Source organism: Mchenga conophoros, linkage group LG3, assembly GCF_057382185.1.
Source record: "Mchenga conophoros isolate Kocher_MC1m ecotype Shallow Benthic linkage group LG3, M_conophoros_male_GT1.1, whole genome shotgun sequence".
Taxonomy (NCBI): Eukaryota; Metazoa; Chordata; class Actinopteri; order Cichliformes; family Cichlidae; genus Mchenga; species Mchenga conophoros.
In genome coordinates, this window is record NC_140528.1 from 75,916,008 (window position 1) to 75,932,944 (window position 16,937).

At 40.9% G+C, this 16,937-nt stretch overlaps 1 protein-coding gene across 3 annotated transcripts in view; it reads right to left on the reverse strand.

Annotated features, from left to right (window-relative positions):
* Positions 1 to 16,937, reverse strand: part of dnah2 (dynein, axonemal, heavy chain 2) — a 61,309-nt gene that overhangs the window by 1,655 nt on the left and 42,717 nt on the right. For all 3 annotated transcript variants that reach the window (XM_085267299.1, XM_085267297.1, XM_085267298.1), the window contains 23 exons: positions 16,713 to 16,854; positions 16,293 to 16,462; positions 15,865 to 15,981; positions 15,573 to 15,737; positions 15,292 to 15,414; positions 14,959 to 15,107; positions 14,715 to 14,781; positions 14,070 to 14,220; positions 13,634 to 13,782; positions 13,335 to 13,468; positions 12,685 to 12,829; positions 12,353 to 12,552; positions 11,961 to 12,087; positions 11,597 to 11,783; positions 11,209 to 11,357; positions 10,784 to 10,967; positions 10,486 to 10,676; positions 10,144 to 10,335; positions 9,498 to 9,682; positions 8,654 to 8,882; positions 7,570 to 7,721; positions 6,005 to 6,119; positions 228 to 404 (listed from right to left, as the gene is read on the reverse strand). In XM_085267299.1, the coding sequence (XP_085123425.1) occupies positions 228 to 404; positions 6,005 to 6,119; positions 7,570 to 7,721; positions 8,654 to 8,882; positions 9,498 to 9,682; positions 10,144 to 10,335; positions 10,486 to 10,676; positions 10,784 to 10,967; positions 11,209 to 11,357; positions 11,597 to 11,783; positions 11,961 to 12,087; positions 12,353 to 12,552; positions 12,685 to 12,829; positions 13,335 to 13,468; positions 13,634 to 13,782; positions 14,070 to 14,220; positions 14,715 to 14,781; positions 14,959 to 15,107; positions 15,292 to 15,414; positions 15,573 to 15,737; positions 15,865 to 15,981; positions 16,293 to 16,462; positions 16,713 to 16,854 (3,600 nt within the window). The remainder of the gene's footprint in view (positions 1 to 227; positions 405 to 6,004; positions 6,120 to 7,569; positions 7,722 to 8,653; positions 8,883 to 9,497; positions 9,683 to 10,143; positions 10,336 to 10,485; positions 10,677 to 10,783; positions 10,968 to 11,208; positions 11,358 to 11,596; positions 11,784 to 11,960; positions 12,088 to 12,352; positions 12,553 to 12,684; positions 12,830 to 13,334; positions 13,469 to 13,633; positions 13,783 to 14,069; positions 14,221 to 14,714; positions 14,782 to 14,958; positions 15,108 to 15,291; positions 15,415 to 15,572; positions 15,738 to 15,864; positions 15,982 to 16,292; positions 16,463 to 16,712; positions 16,855 to 16,937) is intronic.

Genomic DNA, 16,937 nt, shown 5'->3' on the forward strand with positions numbered 1-16,937 from the left:
TGCGCAGCAAGCAAAGTAGGGTGTCTATATTATGTGTATTTTATGTGGTGTGAAATTTAATCTTCGCTGTTTAATCTTCAGTTTTGGAATCACGATTCACTGGGTTCAGCTCACAAAACCGTCTGTTAAAATAAGCTGAGACACTCAAAAATATATGGCCATCAATCACAAAGTGAGCGGGATTACATAACCGTCTCCTGTGCGCATGTGGTTGTGTGAATGCTCACGTTGCGTTGTCGAGCTGATGACTGCAGAACAGCAGTGAGGAAACCGTTGGGAAAGGTGAAACCGGACAGCCAGAACAAGTTGGGGGGCTGGGTCGTCTGTGCCCAGCGTGCAAACTGATCGACTCGCTGGCAAAGATCCCTAGTCCACGCTGCCAGGGGTTTCAGTGAGGGGTATGCCTAGAGGAGAGGGTGGGTGTGAGAGACGATGAGTGAGACGTGGAAAATCTACAACCATTTCATGCTTCCAGCTGTTGGCAGCTACTCAAAACAGGAACAAGTTCTGTTCAGTGCAGTCACACTGAGCACTGATGGCCTGTAGGTCTCATTAGCACACGAAACTGAACTGGTGAGTGAGAATTGAGAGGAAATGTACAAGGATGTCTCAGCATGCTGGCATCTTCAAATCTCAACAGGAAAACCTTTACTTGCTTTGACTGATTTGATAATACATAAAGACTCGCTGGGATCTAAAAATAACTGACCAAAGCATAAAAGTGATTGTGATAATTGGTTTTATTATCGAATACATAAAAAGTAAGTAACAATGACCTGTTCTCATTTCCAACTCCACATATTTCTTATTAAACTCACCGGGACTCACTTTGCATGATTCACAATTCTAAATAATCACTGTTTCTCTTACACTGCAACCCCTCGGTTCATCCTCTGTCTGAAACAAGCTGTTTTATCTCCCTCAACCCTCCTTTAGACTGGCTGCCCCTCACAAAGCCACGGGTGGGTGGGCCTCCTGTGTTCACAGCTAGAGCTGTATGCCTGAAACGGCTCTATTATGGAACAAGAGCGCCACCTCCTCAGAAGTAGGAATTAGTGGTTGCATGGTGATTGGTTTGATTTTGATTTCTTTGCATTTGGAGACCGACTACAAGTAGTTGCAGCCACTAACTCCATTAACTCCAACCCACAGTGTTACTGGAGGCCAAGCTAATGCCATCCACGGTAAGCATCTGGCTAGACATCGTGTTTCTAAGCTTTTCAGGGCCGAGTACAATAACCTCAGTTTAATCTGCATTTAGAAGCAGAAAATTTCAAGTCATCCAGGTCTTTATGTCTTTAAGACATTCCTGCAGTTTAACTAATTGGTGTGTGTTATCTGGCTTCATGGACAGATAGAGCTGGGTGTCATCTGCATAGCAGTGAAAATTTATGCTATGTCTTTTGATGATAATGCCCAAGAGAAGCATGTATAATGTAAACAGAATTGGTCCTAGCACTGAACCCTGTGGAACTCCATAATTAACCTCAGTGTGTGAAGAGGACTCTCCATTTACATGTACAAACTGGAGTCTATTAGATAGATATGATACAAACCACTGCAGTGCAGTACCTGTAATACCTACAGCATGTTCTAATCGCTCTAATAGGATATTATGGTCGACAGTATCGAATGCTGCGCTAAGGTCTAGCAGGACAAGCACAGAGATGAGTCCACTGTCAGAGGCCATAAGAAGATCATTTGTAACCTTCACTAAAGCTGTTTCTGTGCTGTGATGAGCTCTGAAACCTGACTGAAACTCTTCAAAGAAGCCATTCCTCTGCAGATGATCTGTTAGCTGTTTGACAACTACTCTTTCAAGGATTTTTGATATGAAAGGAAGGTTGGAGATTGGCCTATAATTAGCTAAGACTGCTGGGTCTAGAGATGCTTTTAAGTAACGGTTTAACTACAGCCAGCTTGAAGGCCTGTGGTACATAGCCGATTATTAGAGATAGGTTGATCATATTTAAGATTGAAGCATTCATTAATTAATTAATTCAAATTTTATTTGTGAAGAAATTCATAAAGTCATTACTAGTTAATGTTGAAGGAATTGTTGGCTCAACAGAGCTCTGACTTCTTATCAGCCTGGCTACAGAGCTGAAGAGAAACCTGGGGTTGTTCTTATTTTCTTCAGTCGGTGACGAGTAGTAAGATGTTCCAGCTTTACAGAGAGCTTTTTTTAATAGAGCATCAAATTGGCTTTCCAGGCTAAATAATGATTTTCTAAATTAGAGAGACACCATTTCCTCTTCAGCTTATGAGTTATCTGCTTTAAGGTACACATTTGAGAGTTATACCAGTGAGTCACGTACTTAGAGGAGCTACATTATCTAGAGTTGTACACAGTGAAGAAGTAGAGATATTAACAAGATGATCAACATCAGTAGTGTTAAGCTGCTCTGCACCGTCTTGGCGCAAGGCGTTGAGGAAGATAACAATGGATGAATTATATACTTAAACTTAGTTACAGCGCTTTCAGAAAGACATCTACTGTGATGAAATCCATTTGCCACTGCTGTGTAGTCGATTATTGTAACGTTACTGGGAAATCATTAGACAAAAGAGGGTTTTCAGAGTCTACATGGATGTTAAAGTTACTCACCCACAATAATTATTTTATCTGAGCTGAGCTCTAAATCACAGAAAAAGTCTGAGAATTCAGAAAGTCTGAGTAAGGCGGACGATAGATAACAACTGGTTTTCCAGTTTTCCAGCTAGGGTGGACAAGTCAGGCTTTCAAATGAATGTAAACTCTGCACAAGGCCTTTGGTTGATTACCAAGCTGGAGTGGACGATTTCTGCCACAAACCCCACCTGCGCTTCGATGAGTCTAACAATTAGTATAACTCAGGGGCGTTGATTTCATCATACTGTAACCAATCAATTTGTTGATTAATGATTAAACTATAAAAAATAAACTATAACAATAACAATAAAAAGAGCTATATCCATTTTTCTGCAATCAAACCTCAAGTGCAACCAAACCTGGTCACCATCTTTGAAGGAATCATTTTAAAGACATCATGGCCTTAATATTTGAAACTATGATTTTGTTTAATGTGAGCATCCACAATTTTATATACGACAGAAAATAAGGAAAAGCAGAACAGACGAACTGTTCCTGCATTAGTCATATCCCCTCATATCTGTTTTTTTCAGTAGCTTATCAGTCATCTTATCTGCAGTAACATCAAACACAATGTGAAATACCAAACACAGCTTTACAAACAAAAATATCTGTATAATGAAAGGCGTGTCACGTATAAATTAATGCCTCAGATCCAAAGAATAAATGCTCGCGAACCACTTTTTCTGTCAGTCTACTCACTGATTTAAAAACCTTTTACTCAAAAGCAACAATTACAACAATGGGTTAGTGTGACAGACTCCGTCACAGTTCTCTATAATTTCAGAGAGTGAAAATAATCAAAACACGTGTGTTAGCTGTAACAGTAAAGATATAGCTGGGAAATGGCTCGTGCCTAGTAACTTTCCAAAACAATAAATATCAGCATGACTTAGTAATTCTCCATTTCAGAGGAACTAGCTATTAAACCTTTCAGCATTGTCACTGACGTTAAAGCCGCCATATCTGCCAAGAAGGGCTGTCATAGAGTAAAAAGACCAAACAGATGCCTAGGTTGAAGATGGGTGTAATAATTTCACTGTACAATACCATCTTAGCAACACTGATAAGCATCAATCTTATTGATATATGTTTCCTGTTGGCCCTCACGTTCACAGACGAGCTAAATGCTTTCAAAATGTAGGCTTCATGTCTGGAAAGCCACCAAGCCTTTATTGACAATATACAATTTAATGATTAATTTAAGATGTCTCTTAGGCGCACACACATTCATTATATGGTCGTCGCACATACGCACACAAATACAGGCAAAGGCTTGTGAGGAAACCAGATACAAAATGGCCGGAGACAGAGAGGCAGGCAGGCCAAAATTAAAGCCATGAGTCTGAGAGCTCAGAACTAATGACAGGCTGCTATGCCAAGGAGGGGCGGAGAAGAGAGGGATGGAGGGACGGAGGGATAAATAAGCAGGACACTCTTTGAGGGGCTGTAGTTGCTGCCTGGATCAGATGAAGCGTGACGAGAAAGAAAGAGAGCAGAATGGAGGTAATACTTCCAACATATAAACAGGAATGAGATACAGACGATGAAGAATGGAGGTGGACAATGACTGAACTAGTGCACAAAATGAGAGCAGGAGGAAAAAGAGTAAGCCACAACTGAAGTGAAAAGACCAAGAGATGAATAAAAAGCCTGGAATGGGAAGAAATATAAGGAGAGTCGTCAGGTTTACAAGTGATCAGCAGAACAGAGGCGCTCAGCTGGAGGCAACAACTCTAATAGCTATCCAATACTCCTATAAAAGGAAATAGATACACACACTCGCACAGACACATACGGTATATTGAGCTGTTTAAGCTCCTGGCTAGAGCACAATGAGCTCAGGGTCTTTTTAGGAAAGTGGAGCAGGCCTTGGAAGGTTTACTTTGCTTATTACACTACGATTAGTTCACAGACACTGGCTTTGTTTGGCTGCTGAAGCCCGAGGTATGCTCCACCTGACTAACAGCCTCTCACAAATACACCCATGAGCAAAAACACATACATGCATACATACATGCTTTTCATCCACAGCTCTAAGTCAGACACTTGAATATAAACATGAACTGCCCTTACTGACCCTTGTCAGTGGACACACACAAACACACTCTAAACACACACACCGACACTCCCTTGTAGTCAGAAGCCTTTCCAGCCTCTTGACCTGGGCTGACAGCACCCTGTGTTCTCTCCCCACTGTAAAGAGTCCAGTGATAATGAAGCCAGAATGGAGCATTTGGACAGAATCACAGCTGGAATACAGCCAGAGCCACACTGAGCCCATCTGTGTGTGTGTGTGTGTGTGTGTGTGTGTGTGTGTGTGTGTGTGTGTGTGTTTGTGTGTGGACAGACCAGAACAATAAATGTATGTCTGCGTAGCCAGGCAGGGTGATGGATAAATACACATTTAATAACAGACCAGTGAGTGAGCACAGAGACAGGCATGCAGCTGTTTCAGTGGCTCAAAGCAGATTAGATCCGTGCTGATCGGATCACAATCACAGGGATCAATATGTGATATGAGTGCAGAGCAGACATCTGAAGGGCCTCTGTCAAGCAGCAACACACCAAAGGAATCTGTGGTAACTATCTCAGGGAGAGGAAGGCTTAAAATGCAGATTAAATCAGAATATGTAATGGAAAAATAAACACAGCGCTCTGTCAGTATTGAAACATTATCTGCGACCCTTATTCAGAAATGCTTGGTCAGTGCTTGATTATACAGTACAGCACGGCCAAACCAAAGAAAAGTTACATTTCTCTTCACAGTATGCCTTTAATCACGCATTCTGTTACTCCTTTTCAGTTTTACTTCAGTTCTGATTCAGCAAAATCTTCTTTGGCTTTTCATGTGCGCCCAATTTTCCAATAAGTAGCTTTCTCAGCACTATTGATCTTAGCAGTCCATCCTCGTTGTAGTCTGTCTGTCAACTTTATGAAGTAAGATAATCAGAAAGTACCACATGCAGTTTCACATCTGTCATGACTTAGAACGTGTGCTTCACACATAGGACGTGTGAGTGCATCGATTTATTTTTAAACAGTGAGAAGCGGCCTCATGCAGCTGAGAAAAGATAACCAGTGAATGCACAGTGGAGCATATTTGGGTTAATGTTTTTGTAACCTCAATGAACTTCTAGCCTAGAAGTCTAATCTCATAACAGGTCTTTGCATTTCTACAACCCCCAAAAAACGGACCCACAGTTGAAGAAAAGTGCATTTGATAATCTACAGTGTTCTTGTTGAGCTAGCAGAGACATATACAGAAGAATACATCTGCATAAGGAGACAGACCCAAGAAGGATCAGTAAAGGATCATAACTATCCTGCACTGGTAGCTGTAATAAACTGTGTGCACGTGTGTGTTTGCACCTTCTCCCACAGCGATGGTACACGGGCATCATGGATACAGTTGAAGATCTCCTCCAAGCTGGGTGACATCACTACTAAGCCTTTGATCCCTTTCTCCAGTTCCACCAGAGATGATCTAAAACACAAACATACACAGTTACAGTAAAACTGTGTCAACTGTGACAAAATGTGTAAAACATTTGATTGATAGGTGTTTAGCAGTAACTAGCATTGAGCCTTTTGAAATTACTCTTCGTCTTGCACATAAGCACAAGAGCAGGATGGTGAAATCCAAACTGCGTCTAGGACAGAAACAACCGCGCTGTAATACTAACGCAGCTTCAGCTGGGAAAGCTGCAGTGACAGCATGCTAACACAAAGCTAGCCAAGAACCTAGACTGATGTTAAAGCTGAGCGCATGCTGAACCCAACTCAGCACGCAGAGCCTGAACTTTAGCAGGTAACAAAAGGAGTGATAAGAAATCAGGCTTGCAGCGTTGTAGCATCCATTTCTATCTGTCTACAGTAGAATCACTTTAAGTTGTCTTTGGCTGGTTTTCAACTTTGCTTTGTGTTGTTGGCTTCGTGTTTATATGCAAACACTAAAAGAAAGATGCCCCTGAGTCCTCATTAGGATTTGTGCGGGTACATGTAACTGTCATCTAAGGTTTATTTTGTTAACTGGTAATTATTCTGTAAATTGATCTGAAATGCATCGTCTCATAATGACAAAGCAATGTAATGAGTAACGTAATTAATTACTTTTTCTGGTGAGTAATCACGTAATGTACTTTATGTTACTTTTAAGACAAGTAACGAGTAATGTGTAATACATGACTTTTCTTTTGGAATAACGGCCCCAGCACTGCCTAAAACACATCTAGGATTATTAGCGCTCTGCGACAAGACCACACCATGTTATACTTAAGTTATTCTATCAAGTGCACAACTTTCTGTTATTGATTTGTCTTTAATAACACTGGTAAATGGACTGATACCTATACAGCACTTTTGTACTCAACCACATTTATATTGCACTTCATTCTATGTGTTTTACTACTTCCCACTGCTTAACTGTTCCACATAGACTGACTCACACTGATGCATGCATCAGGAATTTAGGATTAGTACGCCTTAGCTCCTGAGCCACAACATTAAGTTAAAAATAGAAATAAATAGCATTGTTATATAACTTAAAAAAATATGAATAGCTGACCCAACCATAAATATGAATTTCTGCTTTTTTAATTTCTGTTATTGTCTTCAAACTGGTACAGAGGCTAATTGGAAGGAGTGAAAATCAAAAAAATCAAACACGTGAGAAAAAGCACTTTTGTTAGCAGGGTCTGAATTATTCAGTGAAAATAAAGTGCAATTATTCAGATGTGAAACTGCACAATTTTAGCCTCAGATTTGTTTTTCTACCTGATGGCATATGACACCTACATTTAACTCATTTGAAACTGTAGATTTACACATCAAGGTACAATAAAACAGACACACACACACACACACACACACACACACACACACACACACACACACACACACACACACACACACACACACACACACAGAGTTCATACTTAATGGTGCTCAGCAGAGAGTTGTATCTCTGGATCTCTTGCAGCAAGACCACATTAAGAGGTGAAGGGTTGTCCAACAAGAGGGTTCTCGTGCCCTCGCATTCAATGTATTTTGGGATCTTTACACGAACATCTGTCAACAGCTCTAATACCTAGAAACACAAATAAAGCAGATATAACAGGTTCATTCCCAGTAGTAAAATACACACTCCAGGAGAACCAATATAAAAGTGGTGATAATGAGATTTTACCAATTAGACTGTTCACACTACTATAAAACTACAGCATTTAAAGCACAGAGACAAACTGCCAATACCTCCAAGAAGGATCCTAAGAGATAATGTGCCTTTAACTTGACTTTAAACAAAGCAGAAATAATAAACAGAGCTATATCTGAAAGCAAATCCATGCACGGGTGATTAGATATAATCAGATCCATCAACATTCAAAAGCAGCAGCTAAGTGGGACCAGCATGTGGGACTTGTGTTAGAAGCAATTTAAAGTTGTGATAAATGCTCTGATCTTGATCTTGCACCACAACAGCACTCTGCTAATAACTAACAGAACAGTTTTTTTAAATTTAATTTATTAAAAACAACAAAACCCAAATAAACAGTATAATGTCCTAATAACACACAGTTTCAGTTTTATAGAATACAAACCTTCTGAGTCCTTTCCTTAAACTTCAGGGTGAAGCATAAGCCATAAAGCACAGATCCCCAGATCTGTATCTTATTACACTGATGACTGTTAGCCAGTGTTATGTAACTATATGGATGTCTAAGCATTGCTGGGAAGAAATCTGTCAAATATGGCTGTCTGGAGTCACGCAGACAGCCTTTTTCAAGCAATTACTAACCATTAACTGGAAAAAAGAACATTACATTTCCCACGTTCTACTACACATACTTTTAAAGAGAGATGATGCCATTCAGGCTATACGGCCCAGTACACTGATTAACTGTTAAGCCCAGCGTTAAAAAACAAAACAAAAACAAAACAAAACAACTTTATTCAATATGCACATTATTACATTTTGTAGTTTCATCCCTGTTCTCTCCTCCCAACTTGTTTCACCCTCACCTTATCTTCTCTACTACCCCCAGCAGCAGTCTTGCTGGTAACCTGGGGCTGCAGGGAGAGCAGGGTGTCAAACACTGTCTTAGTCTCAGCGATCTGGCTTGCAATGTCAGCATTAGGGTGCTGGCCAAATAGTTCTGGATGCTCTGTGGATGGCATCCTGTCGATATATTCCCTGTATAAAGCCTGGGAACCGTCACGGGGGATGTAATAGTTGGTTAAAGTTGATAACCTGACAGAGAAAAAGGGGTTAATAATTATATATATATATTATATAAAATGCCCATCAGCATAATAACAGTGCAAAAAAGACAACATCATCATAATACATATGATAAGATTAAGTGTTCTGTTGGGAGCAGCAACATGAAGTGGTAGTAATTTCCTGTGCTTCAGATTGCCTCAACACATTAGCAAACAATCGTTCTACAACTACTCCTGCGTGAATGGAGCACTGAAGGTTTGTATTCTAAGCCTCAAAGATTTCACTTGATATTTATCTAAGGGGAAATCTGAGTCTTTGGGTAGAAATGATAGAAACACACGATTTGTGAAGCCAGTAAATAAACAGAGTAAGAGATCTTGACAGCACTCGGTGTATCTGCTTTTCTTAAGAAGTGATGACCTTGCTGTCCTCTTGGTGGTGCTAGCACTCTGTGAGCAAAAAGGTGCTTCAGAAAGTCTCAGTTTGAAGCAACAGTTTGCATCAAATATGGGAAATGTTTAGGCATCGGTACTTCTGCAAAAGTGCTTTTGTTTACCAAAACATATTTAAATTATTAGCACAGTGCACTGGTTTGAAGCAGTTACTAGTATACTTGCATTAGCACACTGAATAATATCTTACTTGAAGAATGGCTGGTTTATGACAGCGTCACAGAAGTAGTCATTGATGTATGTGGTCAGAAGACGTCTGTCCCAGTCATCGGTGACGTGACCTCCATAGTTGACCCCAGCAATGAGGTACTTGAGTGCATCCCAGGGAATCTCCTCATAATCATTCAGGTACAGACTGAGTAGTTTCTCACTCACCTGGGAAGTATTAAGACAAAGAGCTTAACAGACTGGGTTTGAAATCTGACACAACACATCAAGGACAAGTGCAAAACTCTCTGGAGCAGAAAGAAAAAAGAAATGTTAATGAATCAGTCTCACACACCTGAACTAAGTTCTTGTGATTTGCATTTTGTTGTACTTTTGTTTACTACATTATTGTTCTCTGACACAGGAGAGCATCGTGTTGTTAGGAAAATAAAATCAACTACCTGCATACTTATTATTAATTACTCTAAATTAATGTGTTGTCTTTAATAAAGACACACGTACATTTATCCTAATCAATCAATCTTTTTCTTTACATACAAAACCATGTGATCTTCACTACATCAATCAGCAGATGTAAACACAAACATTATCACTGCACTAAACATTTGTTTTTCTGTCCTTTCCAATAGCTGTCACAGTTTTTTTCCTGTATCAAATGAATCTCTCACCTCAAAGTCAGAATCATTAAAGCCATACACAATGTTCCAGCCCATCTGTAGAAACTTCTTCCTTTCCAGAAGGATGCTGTGGAAAAAGCAGAGGGAGAAGAGGAGCTTCCTGTAGAACGCGGGTTTATTGCAGCTGTTGAATTGAGCTTCTGTCACCAGCTGGTAAAGACGCTTCATGTTGGCTTTAACACCCTGAGAATGAGAACGGGAAGTGTTAAGAGTTTAGAGCTTATAGTTTCAGTTACGTGTAGCGTGTATGTAGTGACAAGTAAAACTCACACATACAAGAATGTATATATTGTATGACTGTAGCGACACAAAGCTGTGTCTGTGAGTGTGTACCTTCGGTGGTTCAGTGGTCATCTTGATGCCAGCCTGCAGAATGGTAATGGGAAAATCAGGGTGTGGTGAAGAGCTGAGCCAGAGCCTGAAGTCTGGGTGGGGCTTCTGCAGCTGTAGCTGCTTAATCAGCTTGTCCAGCTCAGGCATCCATGACAGAGAGAGGTGACAGTTGGCCAGGAACACCCAATGACCTGAAAGAGTCAGTTCAGTTTAGTTCTACGTGTAGATTCCTATTTGAGTAATCAGACACGGTGATCGTTAAAAAGCAAACAAACAAACATAGCAACTGGTCTAGCACCGTTCTTAATGCCCTCCTCTATCATGCTCTTGGCAATGGGAGCCTGTCCCTGGCCCAGAGACAGAGCCTGGAAGTGGTTGCTCATCCCAGAAGCCTCAGCTAGCTGCAGCAGAGCGCCTGTAGGGTCCACCCCGGGAGACAGAACAAAGATCAGAGGAGTACAGCTAGTTGATTCCTCCACAACCTAGGGAGAAGACAAAGATGGCACATTCATCAAAAAAGCTGGAAGAGAGTGAGACGATTTAAAAAAAAAGGCAACTTACTTGACACCTAACAGTAACTCTGCAATGGGATTTTTGGAGATTTTGACACTTCAAGCAAAAATTCAATTGCAACTAGAAAGATTATATTAACAAGAATCCAAACCTTTAATCATGATACTTGGAAAAATATCAGGAATTAGTTTAAAAAGACCTGAAACTCACTGATTTCATGTCGAGTACAGGTGGTTCCACAAAGCGAGAGCCGAGGTGTTTAATGATGAAGGAGGTAATGCAGAAAGAGACACGGTCGGGACGCATAGCACGCACTATCAGCATTTTCTGGAACTCATTACACTTACTCTCCCAATCACCTAAAGGGGGAAAAAATGTAAATCTGTAATTATACAATTTATTAGGAGTGATGCATAAAGACAAGAAGAAAAACAAATAGTCAAGTAATTAAAACTGTTGCACAGCAGTAAGAAAAAGCTGACTTTCTTGCATATCAGTTCACCCGGCCTCTCAGGAGAGCACGCTCAGTCAGTTTGCTCACAGTGAGAAGACTTTCCTCCATAAGAACAAAAATGTACCCTCTATAGCACATTCAGACCTGGAAGTGGAGCATTCTCTGGCTCAGAGCTGGTGAACCAAACGTTCCAGTCTCGAGAGGATTGTTCAAAGGAGGACACGATGCCACGGAAGCCGGGCAGCTTATCCAACTGTGTGATGTTGTCCCAGCTGGAGTCTGCCAACCAGCTGGTAAATGGGTTATCCATCTGCCCCTTCTTATCAAGAACCTACAAGCATCAATCAGTCAATCATCAGTCAGTAGTCTAATTATCTCATCAATATAGGATATATAGCACATACTAAACACACTCATACACCCTACAGGTCTTTTTGAGGGATATTAGCAAATCTACTGGTGAGGAAAGATTTTACCATCAACAATGTGTCTGTTCTGTTTTTCTTACAATTCCACCTCGAAGCAAGAAGTTATACTGATCCATGTTGAGTTTTCCGGCCACCTCCAGAATTTTGGCACACATCTGGAAGCTGAAGAGCAGCTTGTGAGCCTCAAACAGACCACGACACGTGTACCTGCCCAACACAAAACCACGCGTTAGGAAGACTCACCAGGATACAGCAGCAGTAGCAAATGATGAAGTGTACGTTTCTGATTAATTATATCAAAATCTTACAGGTGTACAGATCTTTCCACAGCAAGTTCAGATACATATTACATGCCCAGTGTGCAGCATATCACTACATCAGCTCGCTCTTTTATCAAGTAGAACTGTTTATTTATGCATCGTATACATCATGTAACACACAGAAGCAGACGTGATTTCAAAACAATGCTTACTTGTACACTGCGTATGTGTGATAATCATTGAGGTTGGTGATCCTCTCCTCCAGCTTCTGGCTGCGCTTGCTCTTTTCTATGCTGAAGTTAAACAGGTTAATGTAGGCATCCAATGAGAACTGGTACATGGGGTCAATGCGGCCCATGTCACTTAGAATGAAGAAGAGAATAGAGGCTCGCTCAGCACATGGACGGTAGGCCTGTCAACACAAAAATATTAAAGACTTTTTATTATCATTTCCAAACAGCATGCAATAATAAAGAAATGCTACATTTACTGTAAGACCAAGCAAAGGAGGACAATCCCCTCTGCCGCTCTCCTGAGACCTGACCTCTCTTGCAGAGTCGATCTTGAGCTCGGTCTGTTCACTGCTTTCCAGCTGTTTTGAAACTTCAGTGGCTGTCACTTTGGATGCCTGCAGGGTGTTTACCAGCTGCACATCGTCCAGCAGCGAGCCAGTTGACTCATTCAGCAGTCTGGTAGAACAGACATAAACATACAACAATAAAAATAAAACAACCCCCCAGCCCAAATACAAAAACCTGCTCTCATTCATGGGTAGAAAACCATCTCATTCCTTGGAAAGAATTTCCTTTCGAGCTTTCGAGAACTGCATGGCTGAAAACATGAGTGATCACCATAACAAGGTGATATGCACAACTTGTGATCTTTAAGATATTAATATATATACACTGTATACAGATATTTAATGCTGGGTAGGGTCTTAATCAGTTGCTCTTTCTCAAAGTACTTTTTGCCTGAAGTACTAATAAGAGAATAATGGAAGTTGACACTTTTTCCGTTCCTTTATATAATCCCTGGTTCTTATGGAGGTACAGTAGGCATGGCTACTTTAACAAACATGTTATAATTACTATTACTGGTACAGCTGGTGGTAATAAAAGACTGGATCTAAACTGAACATTGTCCATTATGTGAGGAAAATATTGATGAAGAAGGACAAAGGTCAATGTTTGAAACCTGAGAATCTCATCCTCCAGGTCCTGCAGGCTCTTCTTGCCAGAGGCAATGCTAATCACCAAAGAGTCTTTCTGCTCTTCCAGCTCTGGACGCTCTTTACGCACCACAATTCCCAGTAGCTGGGCTTCTAAACCCTGTGTGCATGCATGCAAAATACACAAAAATCCCAGTGACAGGTAAATTAAGATGGCATCTAATACCTGAAACTGCATATAGACAAAAATTAGGAGTTATATGGAGTTATTAAGTAGCCAGAACATACAGAGGACACATATGGTTTCACAGACATGCATGCTCACCTGCTCCTTAACAGCAAAGTTTACTATAGTGGTCATTGCAGAAATCTCTGGGGTGTAGTGGGGGTTAGACAGCTTGGTGGTGATATAGAAGCGGAACTCAGCACTGTACTCCACCTCCTTATCACCCAGCTTCAACAGCAACCTGCCGCCTGCAAACACGTAGACGCATAAACATAATGAATTCATATCCATCCATCTATCCAGTGTCCTCCACCTGTCCTAGAGGCACACTCACATTCATTTAGAATTATAAATGAACGGTCTTTAGACTATGGGTGGAAGTACCCTTGCAGACACAGGGAGAACATGCAACTCCAGACAGAAAAGTCTCCACCTGGATTTGAAACCACTCAAACAGGTAAAAATTTATTTCACCAGCTGCTATTTTAAAGTGTGACTTTGCCTATGTGTGCGTGTGCATGCATTTGCATCACACCTATGCATGTCAGGGACTTGTTGAGAATTGGGTTGAGAGAGGGGTCCAATTCCTCCTGGACATTCTGCAGCAAAACAGGATTCCCAAACTGGATGGCATTCTCCAGCACCCGCAGGTAGTCTGGCATTTGAAAATCGATTACTTTGAGACCCTGCGAGTTTGGCAGATAAGAGACAACAACAACACAGCCTGTCAAACACAAAAACATACCAACAGCTTCAGAAATAATTCCTCATTCATAATCATTAAAAATGTATTTCTTTATATTTATAAACTCATCTGAGTTGAGATTTTTAAATGTCAGTGAAGTTCATCTTATTTGCTTTGTAAAAAGTACTGGCAGGCAGTCTTCATAGGTTCAGTAATTACTTGAGGGGGATCATGAGTATGTTGGTGCAGTGAATTTGAGATGAGTTGTGATAGTCTCAGAAAAGTAAAAGGTCAGCTCAAATAAGGGAAATGCATTGCTACCAGGCACGGCAATAAAAAAAGAAAGAAGAGAGAGGACAGCTAGAGTTAATGAAAATGTATCTACTAAACCTTTATGGGCAGTCAAACAAAGTTTAGTAATGTATTTTGAGTTATATTTGAGGATGTAATGTTCCCACCCAGCACTTGGTGGGAAAGAAAGAACCCAGTTCTTACCCTTGATAGTTCCATCTTTTTAATCCACTTCAAAGCTTGGCCTTGAGGGTCCACCATCAGTGGCCATCTTGACAAAAAGAGCAGAGAAAGATATAAGAAGTTGTATTTACACCTTCACACATGGTTTGTAAACTGTAAAACATACATGCACAACTCTAAATCCAGAAAAAAAAACGAATAAAATGAGATTCCCCAAAACTAATAATAATAAAACTTATAATAAGATACCGAATGATGCACTGACCGGTTTCCACGGGTGACTATAATTCCGTTCTCAGTAGAAAAAGCATCAGTGGGCAGGCCCTGGATGTTCCAGTCTCTCACCACTGTGGGTTTGGACATAAAAACTGCAAAACTGAATCCTGGTGTACATGCGATCCCTAAGCCCCTTACCTGAAAAGAGTGTAAGCAGATACAGAAAGAGAGAGAGAAGAAATAAAAAACAAGAAAAATAAAAGAGTACAGTATACATGGGTCATTCAATTTTAAGAGGGCATTTTTTTCTTAGACGTTCACTAGAAGTTTACTGCACAGTAGGATTTACTGGGTGCTTTAACAGTGTGTTTGGCTGCCTGACCTCCTTCATCCAGATTTGAAGCAACTCCTCTCTATAGTTGGAAAGGAAGGGGCCCATGTATGAGAGAAAAGAAGCTGCCAGCAAACAGTCTCCCACCAGATACCCCATATTTTCTTCAAGGCCCTGAAAAACACACAGATTTGGATTACATAAAGATGCATGTGGGTTTTTATGTTAAGTATTGTTCTTTGCCATATTTTAAGTAGTATTTTAAGTTTAGACAGGTGAGTGGGTATGTGTGTGTGTGTGTGTGTGTGTGTGTGTGTGTGGGGGGGGCGTACAACAACTCTCTCCTCCCAGCGGACCCTCTCTCCAGCAAGTCCAGTCACCAGTTTGCCAGCACGGTCCAGTTTCACCTCCATCTCATCTGATTTCTTCCTCAAACTCTCCTTCATGGCCAGCTTTTCACTGTGCTGCTTTTTCAGCTGCTCCAATTTTCCCCCCAACTGCTCACAAACACATGCAGATCGATTATAATAATGGAACGCCATTATGCTCTTTTGCAAACTGAGCTCTCATCAATCAAACGCTTATATCTGTCTGGTGGTTCCATGATGTACTGGTTCTTCATACCGCTCGTAGTTTGTTTTGAGCCTCGGCCAGCGCGGCCTGCTTCTCTGCTAGCTGGGCCATGGCAGCATTCAGCTGGGCACGCTTTGGTTCTACTACCCTGTAGACACGACCGTACACCTGGAAAAACCATATAAACATTCATGGATTTAGTTTTGCCCCAGACTTTTTCTCATCATATGTAACGAAGCTTCTTTTTTGTTACTGTTCTCATATTCTACTTTCTTGGGCATGTGCTTTCTTCTTTTGCTGTAGTGTGCTTAACCTGCACTGTGGATGACAGTGTCTTTTGTTTATCTACAATCCGTTATATATCGCCATGTTTAACTATAACCAACTACCACTTACCATATGCTAGCAGGTCCACGGTGACTATTGTTATTTGTAAGTATGTTTAAAAGTGTGTGTGACCGTGTGTAGCGACCTCTTACCTCCATGGCTCTGACCCACATACAGAGTGACTTGGCAGCCAGCGATACTTTGCCGATGATCTCTGGCTGGAAGTCCACTTGCTTGCAGTACAGGCCAATCTTCTTCAAAACACGGTCTGATATATTATCTTTGTCAAAATGAACCAATGTTTTGATGAAGTTTCCCTCACCTGCCAGAGACACATGACAGTCAGTTAACAATCAATTGCTGTATTAAAGATGAAAAAGAATGAGTACATTTAACCCCTAATATAACATTTACAATCACCCTTTTTCCTCAAAAAAGCTGATTGTAACTGTGGACTGTAATTCTCTGATTGTGCTGTACTCATTTTCACTACACTACAGTTTTGCCTGTTATTTCTGTTCTTTTGCCAAACTCTCTCTTCAATTAATTTCTGCACTGCTGCTGTCGCTCACCCAGCTGTCTCTTGGCTTCTGCCCAGGTTGGCTCTTTCTCCAGAAGGGTCATAACAGCATGCATCACTGTCTCCACCAGTGCAGGAGGACGGCCGTATGATTTGATCTCTGTCATGTCCTTCTTATTCAGAGACTCCAGAGCCTATGTGCAAAAACATCAATGTGTGGTTGTTAGAAGGCTCAGTCGTGTGAAAATCCAATACAAATAAGACATAAAACACATGC